The sequence below is a fragment of the Anguilla anguilla genome, chromosome 18 (assembly GCF_013347855.1).
Source record: "Anguilla anguilla isolate fAngAng1 chromosome 18, fAngAng1.pri, whole genome shotgun sequence".
NCBI classification, from domain to species: Eukaryota; Metazoa; Chordata; class Actinopteri; order Anguilliformes; family Anguillidae; genus Anguilla; species Anguilla anguilla.
In genome coordinates, this window is record NC_049218.1 from 29,674,096 (window position 1) to 29,700,235 (window position 26,140).

The following is a 26,140-nucleotide window of genomic DNA, read 5'->3' on the forward strand; positions in this document are numbered from 1 at the left end:
ATTGAATGGTCTGAAATGGGAAAAGTCACTGTTGCATTACATGGCAAATTATATAAAAATTTACATCCCCAGGAATACTCTATAAAGGGCAGTATTTTAAAGTATTCTAAAAGTCAGACTAGAGAATAGAAACAGGAAATGGTAGCACTTTGTAAGTGAAAGAGTTTTATTTAATTTAAATAGCCTTTCGGTCCAAAATGGCTGATCCTCCTCGCAGGATTTTCCACTGAATATACAGCTGCACTTTACTCCTTCATATTTTTACGGAACACATAAATTTAAATATTTGTTTAAAGAAAAAAGCAGCATGCAACTATTTAAAAAGAAAGGAGCAGTCTTCTATGGTGTGCAACTGAAATAATTAATTATGCATAATATTGTAATCTACAACAACAGGCAGTAGAGAGTGTTGAGCGTCTCCACATAGCAGGTGCATTTTCAGACCTATGAACAGATAAAAGGGTCACAAATCAAAAGGAATCAAAACCTTCTCTAATTTATGCAGTTCCATTTCACTCAGACAAGCATTTTTCTTACCAGCAACACTGCTCAGTATGTCAGTCCTTACAATCAATGGCGATGGCTTGTGTGTTGAATGACACCCTGAGTTGTTTGGGTTGAAGTTTTTCGCACTGAATGCTAAATTAAGCAGCGCTATTTCTGTGAAGGCGAATGGCTCTGGGAGATAGATAGGAGTGTCTGTGAGTGCTTTTAGGGGGTTTAAACCTTGTTTCTTAATAATAGTAACGTATCGCAATGCTCCGCTGACATTTATACAAATCCCGGGAAACAGCGTTTCCAAATAATATCTGAACATGGCTGATTGATCCAGGCCTTTTTGTTCTGGTGCAGGAAGGAGGTTTCTGTCGATGGAAACAACAGAGCTCTTGGGAGCAGGCCTGGATCCTCTGGAGTAGATGTTAGTGTTGTATCCTCTGGAGTAGATGTGAGTGTTGGATCCTCTAGAGTAGATGTTAGTGGTCTGTTTCAGAGGGTGACAGGGACCTCAGCTGTGACAGAGTGCGGGAGCTTGTGTTTGAACACCCCGCACAGAAGACCAGGGCTTATTTCTTTATCGTGCTTGCTAAGCTGCCACGGGCAGTGGTCCAGCTTCTCTGGAGTGGCAGCTGTGGCTGAACAGATGCCCTCGCAATCAGGGAGCCAAAGATCAACTTCACTGAGCAAAGTGTGTACAGTAGAATAGGTTGAATGCTGTACCCACACGCAATCAAATGAAACAATCACAGCCACAAGACCTGCTGGTCAAAAGACACTGTGCTAAATAACGTACGGTGCTTTTGCTGGAGAATCATACAGTAAGGTATCAGGGACTGACGCTTTACTGTGTGGTCTGCAGACTTTGCACAAACAGTATTACAAGCAGGTTCATTCACTGAACTTTCCACGTCAAGCTGACTACAAATTTATTGTAATGGCCATGGTTCTTGATGTGATTGTCAAAAAGAATGTGAGAATGTGACAATACTTTCCTACGGGTAATTGGAGTGGACCTGAATGACCCATATTCTTCACAAAATCGGTTTTTACCTGTCGTGTCTGAAATGGGATGTCCCGTACCGTAACTTTTTAAGCAAGGTCTGCGGGATTTGTCATACACTGCAGTACCTCAAACAATACGTCAGACATGAGTGGCAGATCGAAACATGGGGCTCCTGAAAGATAAAATAAGGTTGTTGCTCGTAAAACCAAATCCTAAAATAGTTTGGCTCTTTGTAAACACATTGTTCAGAGCAAGAGAACACTATCTGACTCTCTCCCCAACATCTGCCAAACATGGCCAAATTTAAGTCCCTTTAAGGGACCACAAATCCTATTTTTAAACACAGGCTCTTATCATACCATCTTCCTTTGCTTTTAAATGAGACAGCACTCTCAAGGCCAATCTGGGGAGTTAAGACCCCCTACATTCCACAACATCCTTCATTCCTTGCCTCTCCTGGCCATCTTCCAGGCTAGCCCTGTCACCAGCGAAGCGGTCTCGATAAAACAGCCCCTATCTATGGAAACAATCCAAGCAAGGCATCACCTGCAATTTTTCACATGCAGTTGGTTCCTTTCCTCACCTGTTTGTGTAGAAAGAGTCATGAACTTTCAGTAAATTCAGAAAAGTTCTGTCTTAAAAGTTCTGTCATAGAGGGAAAAAAATTCTATTTTAAAAGCAGGACACAAGAAACAGTCTCAGCTCATGTCTCTGGAAGAGGGAGAGATACTGGCAAAAATCTCCGGAGGAGGGAAATCTTTCACATTTTTAAACTGAACCCTCTGTCACCAAAGGCAATAAATGAGGGATCCTATAAAGCTGGGAGTACTTCAGTGAAATTTTAAGATGGTTTCTGGGCTAAAGGCTTCACAACATGCATAGACGTCCTTCCTGTTCGGTAAAATCTCAACACAGGGGAATCTATTGTAAGGGAAGCCAGTGTTGAATTACACTATGATGAAAGCAACTGCTGAAATGCATGAGTTTCATCACGGTACTTTCTCATTTGATCCTAATAGTATTTAAATAAATACAAATAAAAATATTATAAAAAGTGAACTTAGGTTTATTTACAAGTCTAAAGAAAAAGTGCAAATTTTTATCCTTATGTGTAGGTTTCTCTTGGTCATATATATATACATATATATATATATATATATATACATATATATATATATATATATATATATATATATGTTTACTGTTTCCCTTTATCTCATATTACATTTTGTCTAAAGATCTAAAAAAAAAAAACATTCAGTGTGACCAATATGCAGTAACAGACAAAATCAAGAAGGGAGAAAATACATATGTACATATACTATATGTATGTATGCATATTGGTTGAATATGTTGAAGAGCAAACATATTCAGCTTTAATTTAAGTGTATTTACATCCATATCCAGTGATTCTTCTAAGAATTTATACACAGTCCTGCCATTTTAGGGGCCAAAAGTAATCGGGCAATTGATTGCTCAGCTGTCTTTTTGGCCAGCTGTGAGTTGTTCCATCATTATTATTTTATGCACAAGAAATCTCACAAAAGGTCTAAAGTTGACTCTGTATGTGGCATTTGCATTTGGAGTCTGTTGCTGTTGTCTCTGAACCAAAGAAGTGTCAATGCCAGCAAAGCAGGCCATCATGAGGCTGGAATCACAATAAATCAATCCCAGACAACTGTTTGGTACATTGCTAAGAATCAAATGACTACATATACTGGCTTTTCTGCATCAGTTAACATGTATAATATTTGTTAGTGTGAGAGATAAAACCCAAATGAATAACTGATTTGCTGTTGTACGCTACATAGAAGTGACTTTGGTCAGCTTGCTCAATTATCTCATCTCATTTGTGTATTCTTTAAATCATTTAAAAATTAAGCCATTATATTGTGCCAAAACCCTGGTGAACACGATCAGTAGAGGGTGAAATGGGACAGGAACAGTTCCTGCACAGTACTGCCCTCCTATGGTCACTACATAGCATGTACACATTTTAATTAATTCCAATGTATTTTCTCTCAGTTTTAAATGATGGGAAAGAATCTATACATCCAGTGCATGGGAGTGTACATTCAGTACATTTTCCCTCACATACATGTTTCTATGATGTGGATGGTCATTTGTGTCCTTGTTTTAAAAAAATAATAATTTTACAGTTTTTTTTGCCAGTTTTATTGACCAGCTACAATAATTCCAGCTGAGAAAAGCATGTGCTGTTCTATGAAATGCGATGCTGCTGCTCATCTCACAACGCAGTCGAGATGCTGCTGCTCATTTCACACTGCAGTCGAGCAGGTTGCTGCTCATTTCACACCACAGTCGAGATGCTGCTGCTCCATTCATGCCGCAGTCGAGCAGGTTGCTGTTCCTTTCACACCGCAGTTGAGACACTGCTGCTCATTTCATGCTACAGTCAAGCAGATTGCGTTCGCTGAGATGTGAGTCAGAGGAATACACGTCGTGTGCAGTCTGTGCAAACAGACTGCGGGTGCCTGACTGACCAGCAGGGGTCACTGGCGAGCATTGAGACGCGGTCATCCTGGCTAACTTACTCCCTCGCTGAGTGATGCCACTGCCAATTATGCAAATGTGCACGTAGGCTGCTGGCTTCAGTCCGGGGTGGCACAGTCTGGATTCCACAGCACACTGTGCAGGCACTGGCACAGAGCCTAAACAATACGATATAATAATGAGAGCCATCCAGCTGCCCCATTGGTTCATTTGATTGGGAAAGTTCACGATGAACCACAAATCTGGCATTTCAATACTTCCACTTGCAATCCGTTTAATGACACGCACGCATGATGTTTATTCATGACTAAATGTAACCATTAGCGGATTTTACCAACAGATTTCTTCTGAAATGCCTGGAATATCAGTGTAGCATGTGTTCATGATGAATACTTGACATAGGTCTACATTTTACAAAATAAAAGTACATCTCTGTATACCACATTGGCAGTAGAGGTACACATTTCTTCTTCTTCTTATAATTAGAAGATAATTATAATATAATTATTATGATTGTGTCAACCCTATATTAAAGGATATTTATATATCCTTGCATTTATATAGCACTTTTCCGATTGCTCAAAGTGCTTTACAGTGAAGGGGAACTCACCTCACCCACCACCAATGTGTAGCACCCACCTGGGTGATGCATGGCAGCCATTTTGCACCAGAAAGCTCACCACACATTAGCGAAGGTAGAGAGGGAGAGAACATTTATTTAGCCAATTAGATCTGGGGATGGTTTTGGTGGCAAGTTTGCGAAAGCCAGATCTGGGATTTAGCCAGGACACTGGGGAACCCCCTACTCTTAGCGATAAGTGTCATGGGATCTTTAATGACCACAGTGAGTCCGGACCTTGGTTTAACATCTCATCCGAAAGACGGCATCTCCTACAGTACAGAGTCCCCGTCACTGCACTGGGGCATTGGGGTTTATTTGACCAGAGGGAAGATTGCCCCCTGCTGGCCCACTAACACCACTTCCAGCAGCAACTAAGTATTCCCTGGTGGTTTCCCATCCAAGTACTAACCAAGCCCACACCTGCTTAGCTTCAACGATTCGGCAGGAGCAGAGTGCATACAGGTATGGCTGCAAGGGCGATATTATATATTATATATAATATATTTTTGGTTTTACCATGTTGAAATAACACCACTTTTTCCACATAGTCCCCCCATTTCAGGGCACCATTATGTTTGGGACAAATGGCTTCACAAGTGTCTCTGATTAGTCAGGTCTGTACAATTGCTTTTTTTTAGTGCAGGCATGAGATCTTACAGTCTTGATCTAGTCTTGATTCTAGGCTTTTGATTGCCTTTGGAGTCTGTTATTGCCGTTTGTCAGCATAAGGACCAGAGTAGTGCTAATGAATATCAAGTCAGTACGAGGCTGAGAAATGAGAAAAAACAGTCAGAGACATAGGGCAAACCATGGGCTTACCAAAATCAACATCATTAAGAAGAGGACACTTGTGAGCTCAGTAATCACAAAGAGCCTGGTAGGCTAAAGAAGAACTCTACAGTTTATGACAAATTCTCACCACAACAAAGAAACAGCTGTATGATAGATCAGAAACACTTCAGGAGGCTGGCCTGGATGTGTCAGTGACTACTGTCTGCAGAAGAGCAGACAGTAGAGCTACAGAGTCTACACTGCAAGATGCAAACCACTAGTTAGCCACAAAACAGGATGGCCAGGTTACAGTTTCCCCCCCCCCACGTATGGCTGCCACGGGTACTGGCTCACTTGTCTGCAGTTATACAACTGTTTATAGCTGCAGCAGAATTAATTCTGAAGTAAACAGAAGCATATTATCTACTCAAGTTCAAGCAAATGCCTCCAAACCTATTTATCAGTGCTTCATCTTACAGCAAGACAATGGTCCCAAATATACAGCTAAAGCAGTTTTTTCAAAGCCAAAAACTAGAAAACTCTTGACTGGCTAAGTAATTCACCCGATCTGAATCCTAACCCTAACTGAACATGCGTTTCAAATGCTAAAAAGGGAACTTAAGGCAACTGGCTCCCAAAACAAGCAGAAGCAAGAGATGGCTGCAGTACAGGCCTGGCAGAGCATCATTAGAGAAGATACTCAGAACCCGGTGATGTCTATGGGTCACAGCCTTCAAGCAGTCACTACATGCTAAGGATATGTGACGAAGTACTAAACAACTTTCATTTACATAACATTAATATCTCCCAAACATTATAGTGCCCTGAAATGGGTGTGCCATGTATAAAGAGTTCTGTCATTTTTACATGATTAAACCAAAATGTATAACAATGCCCTTAAATAAAAGCTGAGAATCTGCACTTTAACCACATGTGGATTGTTTTATTACAAATCTAAAAGTGTTGTGTACACAGCCAAATAAAGAAAAGAAATATGTTATAATAATATTATTTCGTGAAAAAATACAACACAACAACATAATTGGTCTGTTTAATAAATACGATTGCAAATGCAATTAACAGAAACAATTATGCATGGAACTTGTTTTAATCAAACAAACATGTTTTAATCAAACAAAACACTGTACATCTATAAAAATTCAAAGTAACACATACCCATTATTTACAAAAAAGTGTGCTAAATTAAATACATGGTTGGAGATAAATCACAACTGTGACAGTCCAGCAAAAGATCTGGGATTATTTACACATTAGCATGACTCTGAATGTATCGCTGTAACTGCTAAACTGGATAAAATCCATTATTATGTGTGTACAATATTTTAAGTGGTATTCATTGGCATATGGAATCATATGCAATACCCACGTTCGGTTTGCAATCTAAAAAAAATAAAATAAAAAAGGTTCTCTAACTGTCTAAAGTAAAGAAAATGCTGTTGCATTTTATTTGAAGAAATACCAGTATATATGCATACAACAGTTTATTTTCTCTTTGTATAACTAAAATATATTTTTTCTGAAAGTGTAAACCAGCCACACATATAAATTTAGGATAAGTGTGAACTTGGTCCATGCTGAGATGTAGAACTCAGAACCTGTCAGTCACGAATGCTCCTGAAGGTCATGAATACCTCTAGGATTCTGTCACAGACCTGACCCAATGAACCAATCTGGATCCACTGAAATAGTTGCTAGGGAAATCTTAAGAAATGGACAGTAAAATAAGCACAGGAACTGTTTGTTTCAATGGACCATAATGCTCTCTACTCTCAGCAATATGTCTTTCTCCGTACTGGTCTGGTCTTTACTGCTTAACCTAAAGAGATTTATTCATTTCAATTGCTGAAATTTTACCATGGGGGATTAAATTGCTGGATTCAATCAACATTTGTCATTAACACTGACTGTTGGTATTTAACAACTTTGGGTGTAATTCACAAACATTGTTTCGTGGGCAAATAATGTTTTTTTTTTTTAATTTATTTTAATTAAAAGCTGTATTTGCAATGAAAAAAAAAATATATATATATATATATTGAATGGCAATGTTAAGGAAGTTTTTGACTGGAATCAACTGAATCCGCAGAATAAAAAAAAAAGTGACCACCAGTAGAAGCCTTGCTAAGTTCTCAAAAGGAATATGTCATCTCTATAGCAAATGCATTTATATGCTATGTATTTATGCGTTAAACTCAAGGAGTGTGTTTTCTCAGCTTTGCGTGGGTCAAATGGGCTTATTTCATTCACAGCCGTTAGGATCTCAGTTTTTTAACAGGGTATGTGAGATGCGCGGTGTATAGCAAGCATTTGCTCTCCAAGCACAGACACGGTCCTCTGTTCCACATGGATCAGCTCCTGTCAGGATTTAGAGCTGATGGGCTGAGCTGAGTCCTTCAGAAAGAGCAGTCGCACCCGCTCTTTTTACAAGCGGAGGTGGCATTGCCTTCTCCAACAGACCGTGGACTGCAAATCTGAGCACTGCTCTCTGTGGGATCTGTAGTTTTTCCACCACACTTTCAGTTACTAAACCATAATAAATACAACTCAAGTTCACACACAGCACAGCATGTTGCACTGGAAATTCTGATGATCTGAACACAAGCTGCAACATAATAAACTCTAATAATAGAAAACACTAACTTATTAGGAATAAAATTACAACCAAGCGCAACGGATTAAAACTGCAGCTCTGTCTCAGGTGCAATCTAGCATCTCTTTTTTTTTCAGAATAAATTTGTTATTCAACACATATTCACATATTTATGATTTACCAAAAAAGTGACTTTAGGACCTCTTTTTATTTAAATATACAGTATAAACATGAATAAATAGTGAATCAATATTGTTGGCATAAAGATGAAAAAAGCTGACGTAAAAGCCAAGGCAGCAAACTAAGTATAGTCCCTGGACTGAGAACCACACACGATTCTTGTATGAATACATGTAATCAAAATGTGTATATTTTAATAGACATGTTATAAAAAAGCAAAGCACTTATGCAGTGTCTTCTGGCTTCCGCAGAGCACAATTGTCACCAGTCATATCCAGATGTTGACAGGGATAAAGCTCAAAACCTTCGTTTCGGAAGAGTCCATGTCCACAATAACACTGGGGATACTGCTCGGGGTCCAGAACTCAAACAGTGACACATGACAGAGGTTCCTTTGAGAACTTCGTGTTAAGGTGAGATGGAAGGTATCCTGTCAGCAGAAGAGAGAAAAGCAATTTAACAGGACATATATCATAGGTATTCATTTACAGTGTTTCTAACATTCTGTTTTGAGCGATATGCAAAACTGCATCAGAACTTTATTCAATATGTTAGGAGCACATATGGAAACAGATCATATCATATCATAACTGCACTTATCAGAGTTCCATTATACCACAGTCCTTTTTTAAGAATACAGATATGCGCACATAAACATGTCCTTAATGGCTGACTTGTAATTAAATAGCTAACAAAGAAAAAGAAGTGTCATAAACTTTCATGCAAATGTAAGTCAACGTTGAGGACAAATATTTGCTGAATCTAAGCCACAAACATGGCTGGCAAATCCTAGAGTAAGCACTAGTGGAGATGACACAAGATGTGTAAAAGTTATTTTTGTGTTTTCGGGGTGCACACAGAAGGAGGTACAGAGAGGGATTCTTCCAATTTAATCAGACAAAGGTGTGGTTAAGGAAAGGTCTGACACGGTCCAAATTCTTTCAAAACGAGCGGCTGCGTTTTGCACATTTATTTTCCCATGACTCCACGCATGCTCACCCTCTGCTCTCACCTGGCACTGTCCATCACACGTTTAAAATGCCATTCTGAGGGGTGCCAGCATAGTATGGCAGTATAACACGCTGGACTAGGCTTGAAATGCAAGGGCTACAGGTTCAAATTTCCAGCTGGTGCACTGCTGTTGTACCCTTTAGCATGGTAATCAGTCAGCATTGTTTCAGTAAAAAATATCCACTAATAAAAATATATATTCTATACATATATACAGTGAGCTATATAATGTTTGGGATAATGGCACATTTTTTCTTGATCTGGCTCTACACTTCAGTTTTAGATTTGTAATCAAAAAATGTATATGTGGTTAAAGTGCACACTCTCAGCTTATGTATAAGGGTCATTTTTTACACACTTCGGGTTCACCATGTAGAAATGCCAACATATTTTACAGATACCCCCCCCCCCCCCAATTCAGGGCACCATAATGAAATAGGACATATTAATGGTATGTAAATGAAAGTAATCATGTTTAGTACTTCATAACATATCCTTTGCATGCAATGACTGCTTGAAGTCTGTAACCCTTAGACATCACCATGCACTCAGTATCTTCTCTGGTGATGCTCTGCCAGGTCTGTACTGCAGCCATCTTCAGCTCCTGCTTGTTTCGGGGGCTAGTTGCCTTAAGTTTTCTCTTTACTACATGAAATGCATGTATAATTGGATTCAGATCAGGTGAATGACTTGGCTAGTCAAGAATCTTCCCGTTTTTGGCTTTTAAAAAACGTTGCTTTAGCAGTGTCTAAGATCATTGTCTTGCTGTACCATGAAGCGCCATCCAATGAGTTTGGAGGCATTTGCTTAAACTTGAGCAGATAAGATGCTTCTGTTTACTTCAAAATTCATTCTGCTGCTGCTATCAACAGTTACATCATCAATGAAGACAAGTGAGCCAGTTCCAGTGGCCACCATACTTGACCAAACCATAACATTCCCACCACCATGCTTCACAGATGAGGCGAGGGGAGGGGCTTTGCATCTTGGGAAGTTGCTTTTGAAGTTGCCTCTAACACTTTGCTTTTGCCATCACTCTAATACAAGTGAAACTCGGCCTCATCTGTCCACTTTTTCCAGAACTGTGCAGGCTCTTTGAGGCACTGCTTAGAAAACCTGTAAACTGGCCATCCATGTTTTTGCGACTAACTAGTGGCTTGCATCTTGCAGTGTGGCATCTGTTGTTTGTGAAGTCTTCTCCTGACGGTTGTCACTGGCACGTCCACACCTGTCTCCTGAAGAGTGTTTCTAATCTGTCGGACAGGTGTTTGGGGATTTTTCTGCATTATGGTGAGAATTTGATGGCATCTTCCTTAGGCTACCAGGCCCTTTGTGATTACTGAGCTCATTACAGTGCTCTCTTTCTTCTTCATGACGTTCCGAACAGTTGGTTTTGGTTACCCTCAGGTCTGGCCTGTGTCTCTGTTTCTTTTTCTTATTTCTCAGCTTCGTAATGGCTTCCTTGACTTTCATTGGCACAACTCTGGTCCTTATGTCGACAAATCCCAATGACAAACTCCAAAGGCAATCAAAAGCCTTGAATCAAGACTGGATACTGAAAGCTCTCTTAAAACTGCACTAAGAAAGCAACTGAACACAGCTGACTGTGAAGCCATTGGTCCCAAACATTATGGTGCCCTGAAATGGGGGGCTATGTATAAAAAAGTGCTGTTCTACATGGTGAACTTCTACATGGTGAAACCAAAATGTATAAAAATACACTTTAATAAAAGCTGAAAATGAGCACGTTTACCATATTTGAATTGTTTGATTACAAATCTAAAATTGTGAAGTACAGAGCCATAATCAAAAAAAAAGAGTCTTTGTCCAAAACATCATGGAGCTCAGAGCGTAATATGTCTGCTTCCCGGGCTTTTACCCACCAGCACTCACTGCAGAAACAGCAGTCCGGTGTCCCTGGGTCTCCAGTGCGACGGAAACCCGTTCGAATACAGAGAAACACTTATCCACATCTGCCTCACAGATGGGTGGAACCAGCTGAATGTTTCTGCTGAAGCCAAGTTCAGGCGATTGCCCTCTGCTTACAGGCCGAACAGCCTCTATCTCTAACTCCTTTTCTCTCAGTTCTAAGCATTTCATCTGCAAGTCTAGTTGCTTAAGCTGATCTGCAGTTTAAGGGCTCTCTGTCTCAATGGGGGTCTATTCCCTAGGGTCAGCACCCACAGACGGTGTTCGCTGTTTGAGCAATCCCTGTGTTACCATGGCGTTAATGGCCCTGTCTGTATCTGAGCGGACCACATTGATTTTAAAGGAGTCCACGATGGACAGAAGGTCAGCTTTCCGGCAACTGTCCAGCTGTCTGATTGTTAGGTCATCAAGGAACCGTTCTAGATCGGACTCCATGGTAACGTAGCCTATCAACTGAAATGCCGATTTCAAAAGAAGAGTTGTATCACTAATCAAAATTGAAATCAGCACCAAATTCCCAAAATCACAACACTCAACTGGTATGGGTAAGTAGTGCACCTCAAACTGACACACCAAGCTAACACTACAGACGGGATGCAAAATCGCACCAAGCAAAGTAACACAGTTATAAATCCCAAAATTACTACCATGGATTCTGCACAAAGTAGTACTTAGCAGCAAAGCAACCGTGCTACAAACCACAAAGCTCTGGCACCACGTAGTCCCTCAAGTAGCAAAGAAGCATCAAAGCAGAGCAGATCTATGGGTTTGTCACAGACAAGCCCCCAATCCAGCCACACAGATTATATATAGCTGTACAACCTGTGTAGCTCACCCTGGATAAGAGTGTCTGCTAAAAGCTGAAGTGTAATGCAGATAATGACCTTTCAAATGTTTCTTTTAATTAGTTATTAATTACACACAAAGGTCATTCAAACATTTCTACTCTGAATTTAATTTAATCATTGTTATTCAGTTATACAGTTGCATACATTGAATACACTGTACATATACCAATGGGCATGCATTTAGATAGGCATCTTACTGTATTATGGCCCTCACAAGCTTCATATAGCTATAAACTGCCCTGCCATGCCCTGACCCAAGTGTCAGACAAACCATATCCCAGAAACCCCTTCTCCAGGAGGGAGATCTTATTACTGTATAGCATCTCGCATTGAAACACAGCACTACTCTTATGTCAACATGAATTCATGCTTTAATATTTAAAAATATTAATAACTCATTGAGAAGGATGAACTGTCGATATATCTATGTGAGGTCAAACATTTTCAACAGCTGAAGGCTGCTTATACACACTATATGAAATGAGACATAATGCCCACTGAAACAAAAGTGAAATTAAGAAATCTCAAATTTGGTTCCTGCATAAACATTGCTTACTTTTATCTTATTTTCTTAATAAAAGTCTGTTGACTTTGTCAGGGATTACAACGGAGCAATGCACTATGGGATTGCTGTTTGCTTTCAAAAACAAAGACCTAAATGTAAATAACACAGAAAGCTATTTTTAAACATGAACCAAATGAGAGATACACTGAACTTACAAGTATCTGGGTATATAAAAAATGTTTTTCTTCTTTTCTTTCTCCCAGTGTGGATTCCCTTTAATTGGTACTGTGCTCCTGTGGATCATACCTATGGCCTGTGCATTCAGGAGTTCCTGTGGATCATACCTATGGCCTGTGCATTCAGGAGTTCCTGTGGATCATACCTATGGCCTGTGCATTCAGGAGTTCCTGTGGATCTTACCTATGGCCTGTGCATCCAGCTCAGTGTCCAGGAGTTCCTGTGGATCTTACCTATGGCCCGTGCGTCCAACTCAGTGTCCAGGAGTTCCTGTGGATCTTACCTACGGCCTGTGCGTTCAGCTCAATGTCCATAAGTTCCTGTGGATCTTACCAATAGCCTGTGCGTCCAACTCAGTGTCCAGGAGTTCCTGTGGATCTTACTTATGGCCTGTGCATTCAGGAGTTCCTGTGGATCTTACCTATGGCCTGTGCGTTCAGGAGTTCCTGTGGATCTTACCTATGGCCTGTGCGTTCAGCTCAGTGTCCAGGAGTTCCTGTGGATCTTACCTATGGCCTGTGCGTTCAGTTCAGTGTCCAGGAGTTCCTGTGGATCTTACTTATAGCCTGTGCGTTCAGGAGTTCCTGTGGATCTTACCTATGGCCTGTGCGTCCAGCTCGGTGTCCAGGAGTTCCAGGGAAGCCACCAGCTCCCTGGGAGCGCCGGGGCTTTTTTCCACGGCGCTGTCTGGACGTATCATTTCCCGCTCTTTCTCGTTCTGCATTTGTGCGTAGAAGCTGAGGCCTGGGATCTTCCTTAGAGAAGACGCGACACAAGACACAGGGAGAGGAGACGGGGAGATAAATGACTCTGCGCAAACGGCCATCATCGAGGGAGAACATTCCAGATCGTTTGGACGCCGGATGGCATATTCCAATATCATACTTACCCCTTTAAAATAATCGCTCAGACAAACCCAGCGACCGCATTCGTCTTCTATACGGACAGCGAGATGAAACGCGGTTTCTGCAGCGGCTAGACTACGCTGGGCTGACAGCCTATCGGCATGCAGGGCCTGCCTTCTTCTGCTGTTTGTCTGATGCGGTGTTTTCAAAGCAGTCTTAACACATTTCTCAGTGAAAGGTCAACCAGGCCCTTCTCAAAGGGCTAAATATCGACGCCTCCTGGATTCTGACGTACCTGTCCTCTTCGCAGGGAATACTAAGTTTTTTTTTCAGTCATCCGTATTTCACAGCAAGTGAAAAACCAGCCCTAAATATTAGTTATCTGAAAAGCATTACTGAAATTAAAATTGAACACAAAATCTGCTGGGATCTAGTAAGGGGGATTAAGGTAAAATAAAAATAAAAAACATAATAATAATACAAATTTTAAAATTAATAAATATAACTGAGCACATATTAGACAGGAGAAAACTGTGTCCGAGGCTTGAAAGTGAGTCTTTAGAGAAAAGACACAATATCACGTCGAACAAATGAGGCAAATGAAGTTTTTAAAGTACTCGCTCTCCAAACACGATGTTTAAACTGAGGAACGCTATTCCTGGCCCGAATGGCCATTTGCCAGGGTAACTGCAAATAAAGATTGGCTGCAGAAAATTAACTGTCCTGAAAGCTTTCACTGCTTCAATTCACATTAGGCCAAGCTTTTAAATAAGAGTAACACAACATCTAACGTGTCGTGTACACTATTTATATTCTGCTTTTCAGTACATGGAGCTTTCCAGACAAGAAAAAAAAAAAGATTTCAGAAAATGTAAGACACAAAACCTGTCAAAGCTTTTACTTAAAGTTGAAATGTAAATATAAAGCTTTTTTTTCTTCACAAACACAGTATGGCATGTCAGCCATTGCTGAAACTACTATAACTCATCAAAATGCCCATTCATCCGTGTATTTTATATACCCGCTTGTCCAATCAAGGCTGGAACCTATCCCAGCATTCACTGGGGCACAAGGCATGAGCAGCCCATGGGCAGGGTGCTAGTGCATTGCAGGGTGAAAAAAACACACACACGCACACACACACACACGCACACGCGCACGGGCACACACACATGCACACACGCACACACACAAACATCACAGCATCTCCAATTCACTCGCATGTCTTTGGACTGTGGGAGGATACTGGAGTACCCGGAGGAAACCCGCACGGACACGGGAAGAACATGCAAACTCCGTACGCACAGGGTCTGCATTGGCTGGGACTCGAATCATCAAAATGTGTTTGGGAGAAGAAGAAAAAAACCTATTGCAATTATTGTGCTAGTCACTGGATGAAGTTAAGGGCAAGTGGAGGACAATACCTTCTGAATTTATAGATGATGAACATGATTAAGCCCACAAACACTACTGAGAGAAGCAGAAGAACCGCTGAGCCCTTCTGGCTTTCACTGGAGTCCACAAGTGGTGCTGATGGAGAGAGAAAGAAAAAAGAACAAAGCTAAACTGATACAGCAGCTTCCCATAAGGACCTCTGCACTACTGACACAACACACAACCAACACAGCACCGGCTATAATTAGGGGCAGGGGGCAATATCAGGGTGGTATCAGTATCGGCCCTTACTAACTTAAAATGAACGTATCAAAATCACAGCGCTGCTAAGATAACGGCAGACATGACGGGCCGGTATTCATGCTGCATCGTGCATGCGCCAGAGAGGCCGTGCATGTGCTGCATCGTGCATGCGCCAGAGAGGCCATGCATGTGCTGCATCGTGCATGCGCCAGAGAGGCCGTGCACGTGCTGCATCGTGCATGCGCCAGAGAGGCCGTGCATGTGCTGCATCGTGCATTCGCCAGAGAGGCCATGCATGTGCTGCGTTGCTGATGCCGTCTATTCAGTGCAAATAATGTACCGCTCGTTCAGCTGGTGTAGTAACACGCCTAAATAACAGAAATCTTTTACAGAGAGTACACACAAACAAACCTGCAGCGCTTAGCTACGTCCTGTGTTCTACGCTAATGCTGTCTGCTTAACGATAAAATAAGCAAATGACACATTTAAAACTTTATGATACAAATAAAACGCTACAATGTAAACGGGCATCCGCTTCAGCTAATACGGTCATTATTGATAATGACCCAGACATTTGAGCGTCCCTTGCTAGGATTCGTTCATAGGATTCATCTTGATAGAATTAGCACCACAAGCACATTCTACTCTCACAAACATTTTGGGTTTCGGGAAAACACTACTTACCCACTGATAAGTGTGTAGCATACACTGTGATCTGAACCCCTGGCCGCAGCGTGAACTCTATGCGGTTTTGATTGAGGGCTCCAAGCAAGACCTCAGACAGCTGTGGAAGAAATACTTGAACTGCATCTTTTCAATGACATAAATATTTTAACACCCACCACACCATTCTTTTATTCAAAGGCCTCTGTAATTTGAAATCTCTGCTTCATTCTTCACGTAAAGGCATTTCAGCTATTTTTTAATTTAATTTTTAATATGGGTGGCCAGTTTTCGTCCCTCACGGCGCTGCAGTGGCAACAGAGACCGAGGAATGAACTTTAAAGTGTCCCTTTAATGCGTGTTTACCGCTGGAACTACGCGCTTTCTGAGGAGAAGGTTACCTTCCGAGATGGTGTTCCGTAAAAATGATTGGTGAGACCTCAAGCGTCCCTGTGCCTGTTACATGAAACGCCATCGCCGTGTCATTAAAGTGGAAGATTAAACTGTTTTCAGCTATAATAATGAGCGAGCTCAGCCGCACTCACTTTGGTTCGTCCGTTTTTTTATTTTAGCAGGCAGGTCAAATGCAGAGCTCTATTCTCCTCTGAATGGTCTACCAGGGACAGGAAGTTAAACCATGGGTATAGACACTTACATGTAGGGGATAATTAGGTGGAGACGGGGCAGTGCACCAGGGTTAATATCCTGTGAATCTTTAATGAGCACAGTGAACCGGCGCCTTGGCTTAATGTCAGACCCACAGGGAGGCACAGTCTGCAGCACAGAGGCCCACCGCCGCGCTGGGGCACTGGGTGCTGTTCGCTTCAGAGGGAAGAGTGCCCCCTACTGGCATGCTAATACCAGTTCAGCTTTAGTATTAACCCAGTTTAATCCAGCCCACAACTGTTTAGCTTCAGCACTTTGACATGAGAAAGCTACAAGGAGATACGGCTGCTAGTGTATTGTAATTTAAACTAAGGCTAACTGCTCTGGACATGCAGGTAACGTTGTCCTCCCACATTTGTATGTAAAATTACCATCGGTTTGCTCATACAATGATGCCAAGAGGCAAGGAGTACGGCAGAGTTGAGAGTGAGCCGGAGTCTGTTTGTTTCACCAAACTTCCTGTTGCTACTAAAAGGCTAAAGCAAACGATTTAAGATGAGGGTGTACGTCCCAAATGTGCACTGTCAACATATTCATTTTAAAAACCTGCAAAACACTTTATTTCTTTTCTTTCTTTCTTTCTTTCTTTCTTTCTTTCTTTCTTTCTTTCTTTCTACACTTCTAGCAAGTACTGGGGACTGTTGATTTTTATCATTATTTAAGTTATGTCATTAAGATATTATGTTACTATGGTTTATTATTATCATAATCTTAACAATAAATTACCATTTGCACAGTTAGAAGGTACTGAGTAGTAAGCTTGATAAACTAGCTAGGTAGCTTCAGTGCTTCACTGATGAGGCAGGTCCATGTTCTCCTGCGTGTAACGGCAGAGCTTAGCAACGTGTTCTTTACTGTCATACAACACAGGACTTGTTCAAACTCCCCAGGGGGTATTTCACGAAGCAGGATTACTGAGTTAGCCGGATAACTGCGCTGAGTAAAACCTGGAGCAGCTCATTTTACTTCAGTCCGTGTTCCAGATTTGGGAGAGCTCCATGAGCGTTCTGCAGCCCAGACTCTGTCACTCTGTGGAGTACCACCTAGCAAGCAATCATTACAAATCATCACATTCCTCTCACCTGAATTTGTCAACCTAATTAATAGCACTTAATACCAATTACGGGTAATTACACCTTAACTCGCGGATCAGTACCCATAGTGCATATTTTCCGTTTCATTCAACCTTCAATAAGACGTGAAAACAACACGTACACGCATTACCCAAAACGAAAGACGTTTAAATAATTTTCTCAGGTAACGACCGGGATGAAAACACGAACCAGCATCCGTGACTGGCTACGTTATACGCGGCCATAAAAAAAATTTTCGGCCAATGAAATTTCTAAGAATTTCACCCTTTGAGCTGTTAGCGAACCGACTCTGTGCTGCCGGGAATACGCGTTGTTTGTGCCGAATAACACTCTCCCTGCTGCGGTCCCCTCCCCGCACTGCACCAGATTATAAACTCACTCACCGAAAGGTCAGAATTGACTACTATAATGCATCCAGTTAATGCGGCCATTTGTTGGATCACACCGAACCCATTACAATCGGTCTCTCTTAATTGAATTAATCATGGCTTTATCACAGTCAATTACTTTGTTATGGATTCAGCCGCAATGGCTGCAGGGACGAGTCGTGGGTTTCAAGCGAATTACAAAGTCAGACAACAGGGAAGAAAAACAGGGCCCAGCAACACAGCCTCAAATTCAAGCAAAAATGAAGTCTCGAAACTTGCTGTGTCATTGAGGCCAACGATAACATGCCTGATTAAATATATACAAACTATCATTATGCTTTTTCCATCTGATTGTACCGAACCAGCCATGCTAGATTTAATACGTACATGACAAACATTACTAAATTTTCACACATCACTAATGGTGAAAGCCATTGGACTGAATGGAGCCCAGCATAGTGGCTTCTGATTGGACGGTACAAGCAAACAAGGTACAGGAGAACAAGCAGCTGAAAGCCACAGTCATTTTTCAATGTCCATTGTTCAACAGCCATTAAAACCAGAGAACCTGCTCAGTGGCTGCTTTTGTTAGTAATTATTAAAGGATGACACAAATTCAATCAATATTTGTCCTTAACTGGATTTTTTCGCCTTCACAAACATGTTAGCGAGTTCAGCAATTACTAGAACAAACTTGTCAAACTGTGACACTGCATTTATTTCTCAGTCAAAGTTGAGGACAAAGTTTATTCAAAGTTCAGTCTTCTTAGTCAAAGTTTATTCATCCATCCATTATCTATACCGGCTTATCCTGATCAGGGTCACAGGGGGTGCTGGAGCCTATTCCAGTGTGCATTGGGTGAAAGGCAGGATTACACCCTGGACAGGCCGCCAAATCTATCTCAGGGCTAGTCAAACTTTTGTCAAAGGGAATTGGGCCTATGGCATTCTAAATCACGGAAAGACTAGATCCACACATTCCTGACACAAACTGGCTGTGCTCTTCAGTAGAATATTGCAGAATATTAGACCAAACGAATAGTTCCTTCCACTCCACGCATCAAATCCTGCGGGCTACTATTTGTTTTCATCAGTATATGTGCTGCCCCGGCGGCACGTAGCCTCTTTAATTGACATAATACGAAGGGACATTCATTAATATTATTTCTCTTTTTTCATTTAGTTGTTTAATGTTTCCATCGTATTTGATTGCACAAAGACCCACAAAATGCCGCTGTTTCAAGAGAACAAATGCCTTTTCCCGGGTCCATTTTACTCTACAGCCACGCTTCATTAATTTTATCTGCCCCATTTACCAAATTAATAGTGATATGAACAATTTATTCACTCCTTGATTTGCTTTTTTTTCTTTTTTTTTTTTCACCAGTTAAAATTAGACTGTTCCGTGAATAATTGCTTTTTCTTACCGAGTATCAGGGTCAGTAAATCTATCATACATTTTAATAAGCCGACTGCACATTACACTTTCAAGACGGCGATGCTGAATGAAGATTTATTGGACAGTTGTGTGAGGCGTCTTGCCAAGCAATCAAACAGGGTTCATAAAAAAATGCCTACTTAGATTTTAAAATGGCACTACCTTAGTAAAGCACTGGTTAACCCTCAAGTTGTGTAGATTCCCATTACCTAAGCCACCATTTAAATGTATATTCTTTCCGATTGGAATAAGTTATAATAAATGTAATAATAACAACCGAAAATGGCATATTGAAAAAGAGTATTCTAGAGTATTCTTTTACAGCATACAACAGCATACTTTTGAATTAAATATATAAGCATTGTGACATTCAGCAGGATGCCAGCAATTAAAAGAGGAAAATTTAAAGGGGAAAATATCAATAAATGTAATTTAGTAAAAAAATTTAAATGGTCATCTGCAAATGGCTTTTATGAAAGGCCATTTGCATGTGACAGAAATGCATATTGATAACTCCAGAATAAAAAAAAAATAATATAGTAGATAAACATTGCCATCTAGTGGTGAAAATGTGATACCACCGTTTTACCTGAACTCTCCGCTTGGCTAAACAAATTTTAGAAAGATTCATAGACCATCACATTGGATTATATAACAGGGAGTTTATACCAATGGCTGTACTCACAGGTAACAGTACATTTTTAACATTACTTCTCATTTTCCATTCTTATTAGCTAGACAGTATGTTCATTTAATAAAACACAAATACTTAAATACTTGATAATTGCTTGCAAAAATTAAATATTTGCTATTTGTACATGTTTGTTAAATGTATATTAATAATAAAAATCCTAAACCCTCGGGCAGGTGTTTCCTTTTTCAATTTTTTTTTACCTTGATGTAGAATTCAAATATAATCAAACATGTAAAACAATAAAACTCAAGACACAAGAAGCCTGAAAAACTACTAAACTCAAAGCCACCCTCAGTATTCGGATCTGCCACTAACAATGTCTTATTTATTCTCAGAATTAATGAAATCCATGCAGTCCTCTCCTCCAAGGCAATTAGGATATGATTACTGTTTTTCTGGTGTGGATGATTATAGTTTATTATTATTATTATTATTATTACTGCTGTTGTTGTAAATTACTTACCAGAAACCTGTAATCATTATTACACCAGTAATTCACAGTCTAATTTATGTAACATTATACTGTATAAACATAATGTAAATGACTCATTTGTAAAGAAGACAATGATTCTGAAAACTAAACTGCTTTGACAGCTTTCCCATGGGCTCACACATAGTGCTTTATTAAAACACCTGATTTGGCCAAATCAGCACAAGCACAATTTTTAGGAACGAACAAGCGATCAATATGAAGTTTACACATCTATTATTAACCCCAGCTGAGCAACAAACGAAACGCATCATTAATAATTAATCTAAGAAATCAAACATGGCCTATAATGCATCATTCTGTGATTAAATCAAAAGTGGCCCATAATGCATCATTCCGTGATGAAGTGCTGTTTTTACCTGATCTAGAGGTTCTGCGGTTCTGTCCTCTTCCCCCTCCGTTAGCTCTTTATCAGGAAGAAGGAACACCTCCGCTGTTGTAGGTAAGCCAGGTAGGACTGTGACCAGAAGCTGCTCCTCACTAATACCTGTGGCCTGCATTAGAACAGGAAGGAAGAGACGTCACAATGGCCTCCACAGTGAGAATGCTTCCATTGCTCCTGAGTGGCTGACCAGCAGAAACCCTGCACGGTGCAATGTGTTACATTACATTACATTCATTTGGCAGACGCTTTTATCCAGTCAGACAACAGGGAAGAAAAACAGGGCCCAGCAACACAGCCTCAAATTCAAGCAAAAATGAAGTCTCGAAACTTGCTGTGTCATTGAGGCCAACGGTAACATGCCTGATTAAATATATACAAACTATCATTATGCTTTTTCCATCTGATTGTACCGAACCAGCCATCCTAGATTTAATACGTACATGACAAACATTACTAATATGTGTTCTCCTCTTACTGTAAGGACGGATGATCGTGAGAGTGATACAGGAGCATGATAACTCAAAAACACATCTGTTCACAGCTTCTCACAACTACGTGCACACGTGCGGCCTGTTTCTTTAAGAAAAAGGAGCGAAACGGGGTCCAGGAACAGGAAAAGAAAGTGGCTTGAGCTGCCATTTATGACAGGCTGTCAGAGGGGAGCGTAGTGTCTGATAGGGTCAGCCATGCCCGAGGACACTGCGAGAAAAGCTACCGATGAATTACTAAAGCATATTCATCACGTAGCGCAGTATCCACTGAGGGTGATGTGTCCTTTATTAATGCATCAATGTTCGTGCTCCTGTAAATATATCGCCTTGAACTGAAACACATCAAAGCGCCATGAAAGCCTTACTGTAAGTGACAGGACACGGAAGGAGCTGGTCTTTTAAACGCAACCCGCCTGTACCTGGGGGATTTTAAGTCAGTTTACGGTATTAACATCATATTTCCCGTGACAAGATCTAAGGTCAGATACAACATGACGTAAAAGTGTTTTTCAATGGAAGAACCCAAATTTCATACTTTTTTTCGCAAAGGCATGCATGAGATTACACACACCCGAGAACACACCGGACAATGGTGAGAACACAAACACAGACTCAATGGTGGGTGACGGGCTCGATGGTGGGTGACGGGCTCGATGGTGGTATGGGCTCGATGGCAGTATGGGCTTGATGGCGGGGCTGGGTCGATGGCGGTATGGGCTCGATGGCGGGTGAGGGGCTCGATGGCGGTATGGGCTCGACGGCGGGTGAGGGGCTCGATGGCAGTATGGGCTTGATAGCTGCGCTGGGTCGATGGTGGGTGAGGGGCTCGATGGCGGGGCTGGGTCGATGGCGGTATGGGCTCGATGGCGGTATGGGCTTGATGGCGGGTGATGGGCTCGATGGCGGGTGAGGGGCTCGATGGCGGGTGATGGGCTCGATGGCAGGATGGTCTCGATGGCAGGAACGCACTTGGACCATAGAGCTTTTGACGACTCTGCTGATGTCCAGCCTCCATTCGGACACATCGGGGTTGTGCTCATCCAAGTTTGAGGAAAACGCTAAGAGATGTGACCTGAAATACTCTTCATGAGGAAAGAATATGTGTGAGAACAGTTTTTACTGCATATTCTGTGACTGTACACACAACGGTTACAACAATATCGTTATTTAAACAATATTTCAGTTAGAGTGTAATTACATATGGAGTCTAAGTGTGCCTTTGGGAATGACGATACTTTACGAAACACAAAATATGTCATAATTATTTCTCTTTCTTAATAGCAAACGCTCAATCTATTGGAGTTAATTCACACTACAGATTACAGGGCCTCACCATGAACAGCAATGGTTTTCCTATCTTGCAGAATGACACTCCCAGCCACGACCTGAACGGTGACTGTGCTGGATCCTCCCTTCGGAAAGGTAAAGGCAACACTGCTCTCTAGAGTGATTAGCGGCTGGAAAGAGAGTGAGGGAGGGAGGGAGGGAGGGAGGGAGGGAGGCAGAGAGAGAGAGAGAAAGAGAGAGGGAGAGACAGAGAGAGAGAGAGAGAGAGAGAGAGTAAGCAAAGTGGATAGGCTTGCACTGGAAGATGCTTCATGTGCAGCTCAGCAGGCTAACCGTAAGCACCCGTAGGCAACCAGTAGGGGGCGCTCCTGCATGATCGTCACCCTGGTCTGCTGAAACCCTCTGGCCCTGCAGGGCAGCCACCCGCAGTCGACACTAAAATTACCACATTACCGAATCTGAGTGGAACAGGATATGTCTTCAACTACTAACTTCCAACCCTGTTCCTTTGGTAGTTCAAAATTACAAGCAAGGTTATTGATAAATGTTTTATATATAGTATTGTGTATTTTTTAACTTATATTTATATATAAGTTAGAAAATACATAATACTTCTCTGGAAATATAACGTACATGATCAAAAACTTCAAAGCCAGGACTTTTTTTATTTTATTTTCTTAAAGCACAGAGAGCAAGACTTTAAAGTTATGTCACTTTGAAAGTTGCGAGACATAGATTTATTCTTCTGAGAAAATTACTTGCAAGTTCAGGCGAGGATTTCCAGCAGTCATCCACAACCGCTCCTCACAAACCCTACCATTTTGATAAATATTTATCCTAAATTATGCAACCCATAATGGGACACTGAAATGCAGCAAAATTGAAAATGCAGATACACAAGCATTTTATCATTCCTTTAGTATGTCGTTTTTTTAAAAAGGATCAGAAGCACTGCCATATTTTGTGAAGCTGTACATTTTTTATTTGTAAGCTGTATCTTTTTAACATGCGCTGTTTGGTTAACAGGGATATGGTTTCCTAGGGTGTTATGAGGTAGTGCCATTTTAACAGGGGTATGGTGTTATAGGGTGTTATGGGTTAGTGCCATTTTAACAGGGGTATGGTGTTATAGGGTGTTATGAGGTAGTGCCATTTTAACAGGGGTAGGGTGTTATAGGGTGTTATGAGGTAGTGTCATTTTAACAGGGGTATGGTGTTATAGGGTGTTATGAGGTAGTGCCATTTTAACAGGGGTATGGTGTTATAGGGTGTTATGGGTTAGTGCTATTTTAACAGGGGTATGGTGTTATAGGGTGTTATGAGGTAGTGCCATTTTAACAGGGGTAAGGTGTTATAGGGTGTTATGAGGTAGTGATATTTTAACAGGGATATGGTGTTATAGGGCGTTATGGGTTAGTGCTATTTTAACAGGGGTATGGTGTTATAGGGTGTTATGAGGTAGTGTCATTTTAACAGGGGTATGGTGTTATAGGGTGTTATGAGGTAGTGCCATTTTAACAGGGGTATGGTGTTATAGGGTGTTATGAGTTAGTGCTATTTTAACAGGGGTATGGTGTTATAGGGTGTTGTGAGGTAGTGCTATTTTAACAGGGGTATGGTGTTATAGGGTGTTATGGGTTAGTGCTATTTTAACAGGGGTATGGTGTTATAGGGAGTTATGAGGTAGTGCCATTTTAACAGGGGTATGGTGTTATAGGGTGTTATGAGGTAGTGTCATTTTAACAGGAGTATGGTGTTATAGGGTGTTATGAGGTAATACTATTTTAAGAGGGTATGGTGTTATAGGGTGTTATGGGTTAGTGCTACTTTAACAGGGGTATGGTGTTATAGGGTGTTATGAGGTAGTGCCATTTTAACAGGGGTATGGTGTTATAGGGTGTTATGGGTTAGTGCCATTTTAACAGGGGTATGGTGTTATAGGGTGTTATGGGTTAGTGCTATTTTAACAGGGGTATGGTGTTATAGGGTGTTATGTGTTAGTGCTATTTTAACAGGGGTAAGGTGTTATAGGGTGTTATGGGTTCGTGCTATTTTAACAGGGGTATGGTGTTATAGGGTGTTATGTGTTAGTGCTATTTTAACAGGGGTAAGGTGTTATAGGGTGTTATGGGTTCGTGCTATTTTAACAGGGGTATGGTGTTATAGGGCGTTATGGGTTAGTGCTATTTTAACAGGGGTATGGTGTTATAGGGTGTTATGAGGTAGTGCCATTTTAACAGGGGTATGGTGTTATAGGGTGTTATGGGTTAGTGCTATTTTAACAGGGGTATGGTGTTATAGGGTGTTATGGGTTCGTGCTATTTTAACAGGGGTATGGTGTTATAGGGTGTTATGTGTTAGTGCCATTTTAACAGGGGTATGGTGTTATAGGGCGTTATGTGTTAGTGCCATTTTAACAGGGGTATGGTGTTATAGGGTGTTATGGGTTAGTGCTATTTTAACAGGGGTATGGTGTTATAGGGCGTTATGTGTTAGTGCCATTTTAACAGGGGTATGGTGTTATAGGGTGTTATGGGTTAGTGCTATTTTAACAGGGGTATGGTGTTATAGGGTGTTATGGGTTAGTGCTATTTTAACAGGGGTATGGTGTTATAGGGTGTTATGGGTTCGTGCTATTTTAACAGGGGTATGGTGTTATAGGGTGTTATGGGTTAGTGCTATTTTAACAGGGGTCTGGTGTTATAGGGTGTTATGGGTTCGTGCTATTTTAACAGGGGTATGGTGTTATAGGGTGTTATGAGGTAGTGCTATTTTAACAGGGGTATGGTGTTATAGGGTTTTATGGGTTAGTGCTATTTTAACAGGGGTATGGTGTTATAGGGCGTTATGGGTTAGTGCTATTTTAACAGGGGTATGGTGTTATAGGGTGTTATGGGTTAGTGCTATTTTAACAGGGGTATGGTGTTATAGGGTGTTATGGGTTAGTGCTATTTTAACAGGGGTATGGTGTTATAGGGTGTTATGAGGTAGTGCCATTTTAACAGGGGTATGGTGTTACAGGGTGTTATAGGGTGTTATGGGTTAGTGCTATTTTAACAGGGGTATGGTGTTATAGGGCGTTATGAGATTTCAAGGCAGTAAAAACAGTAATCGTTTGTTTAACCTCGGAGTGATTGGCGAACCACCAGATGAAGGCGGCTGCTCCCACGTGACTGGGCGACAGGACGGTCGTCAGGTTGACCTCTCTCCCCTTCGCGACCACAAGAGGAGCGGAGAGGTGGATGCGTTCCAAAGGGCCTGTCCGAGAACACGCAGAAACACCCCAATGTCAAAATTAGACAGATTCATTAATCAAAATAAATTCCCCTTCCACACAGACATAATTCAAGGA

General features: G+C 41.2%; 1 protein-coding gene across 3 annotated transcripts in view; it reads right to left on the bottom strand.

The window, feature by feature from the left end:
• Nucleotides 1-7,406: 7,406 nt before the first annotated feature.
• Nucleotides 7,407-26,140, bottom strand: part of LOC118218442 (VPS10 domain-containing receptor SorCS1-like) — a 142,466-nt gene continuing 123,732 nt past the window's right edge. For 2 of the 3 annotated variants that reach the window (XM_035401089.1, XM_035401090.1), the window contains 8 exons: nt 25,913-26,046; nt 22,835-22,958; nt 22,471-22,583; nt 20,985-21,119; nt 15,897-15,996; nt 14,999-15,104; nt 13,327-13,484; nt 7,407-8,629 (listed from right to left, as the gene is read on the bottom strand). In XM_035401089.1, the coding sequence (XP_035256980.1) occupies nt 8,565-8,629; nt 13,327-13,484; nt 14,999-15,104; nt 15,897-15,996; nt 20,985-21,119; nt 22,471-22,583; nt 22,835-22,958; nt 25,913-26,046 (935 nt within the window). In that variant the 3' untranslated portion in view covers nt 7,407-8,564. The remainder of the gene's footprint in view (nt 8,630-13,326; nt 13,485-14,998; nt 15,105-15,896; nt 15,997-20,984; nt 21,120-22,470; nt 22,584-22,834; nt 22,959-25,912; nt 26,047-26,140) is intronic. The other variant, XR_004763414.1, reaches the window with a different exon arrangement.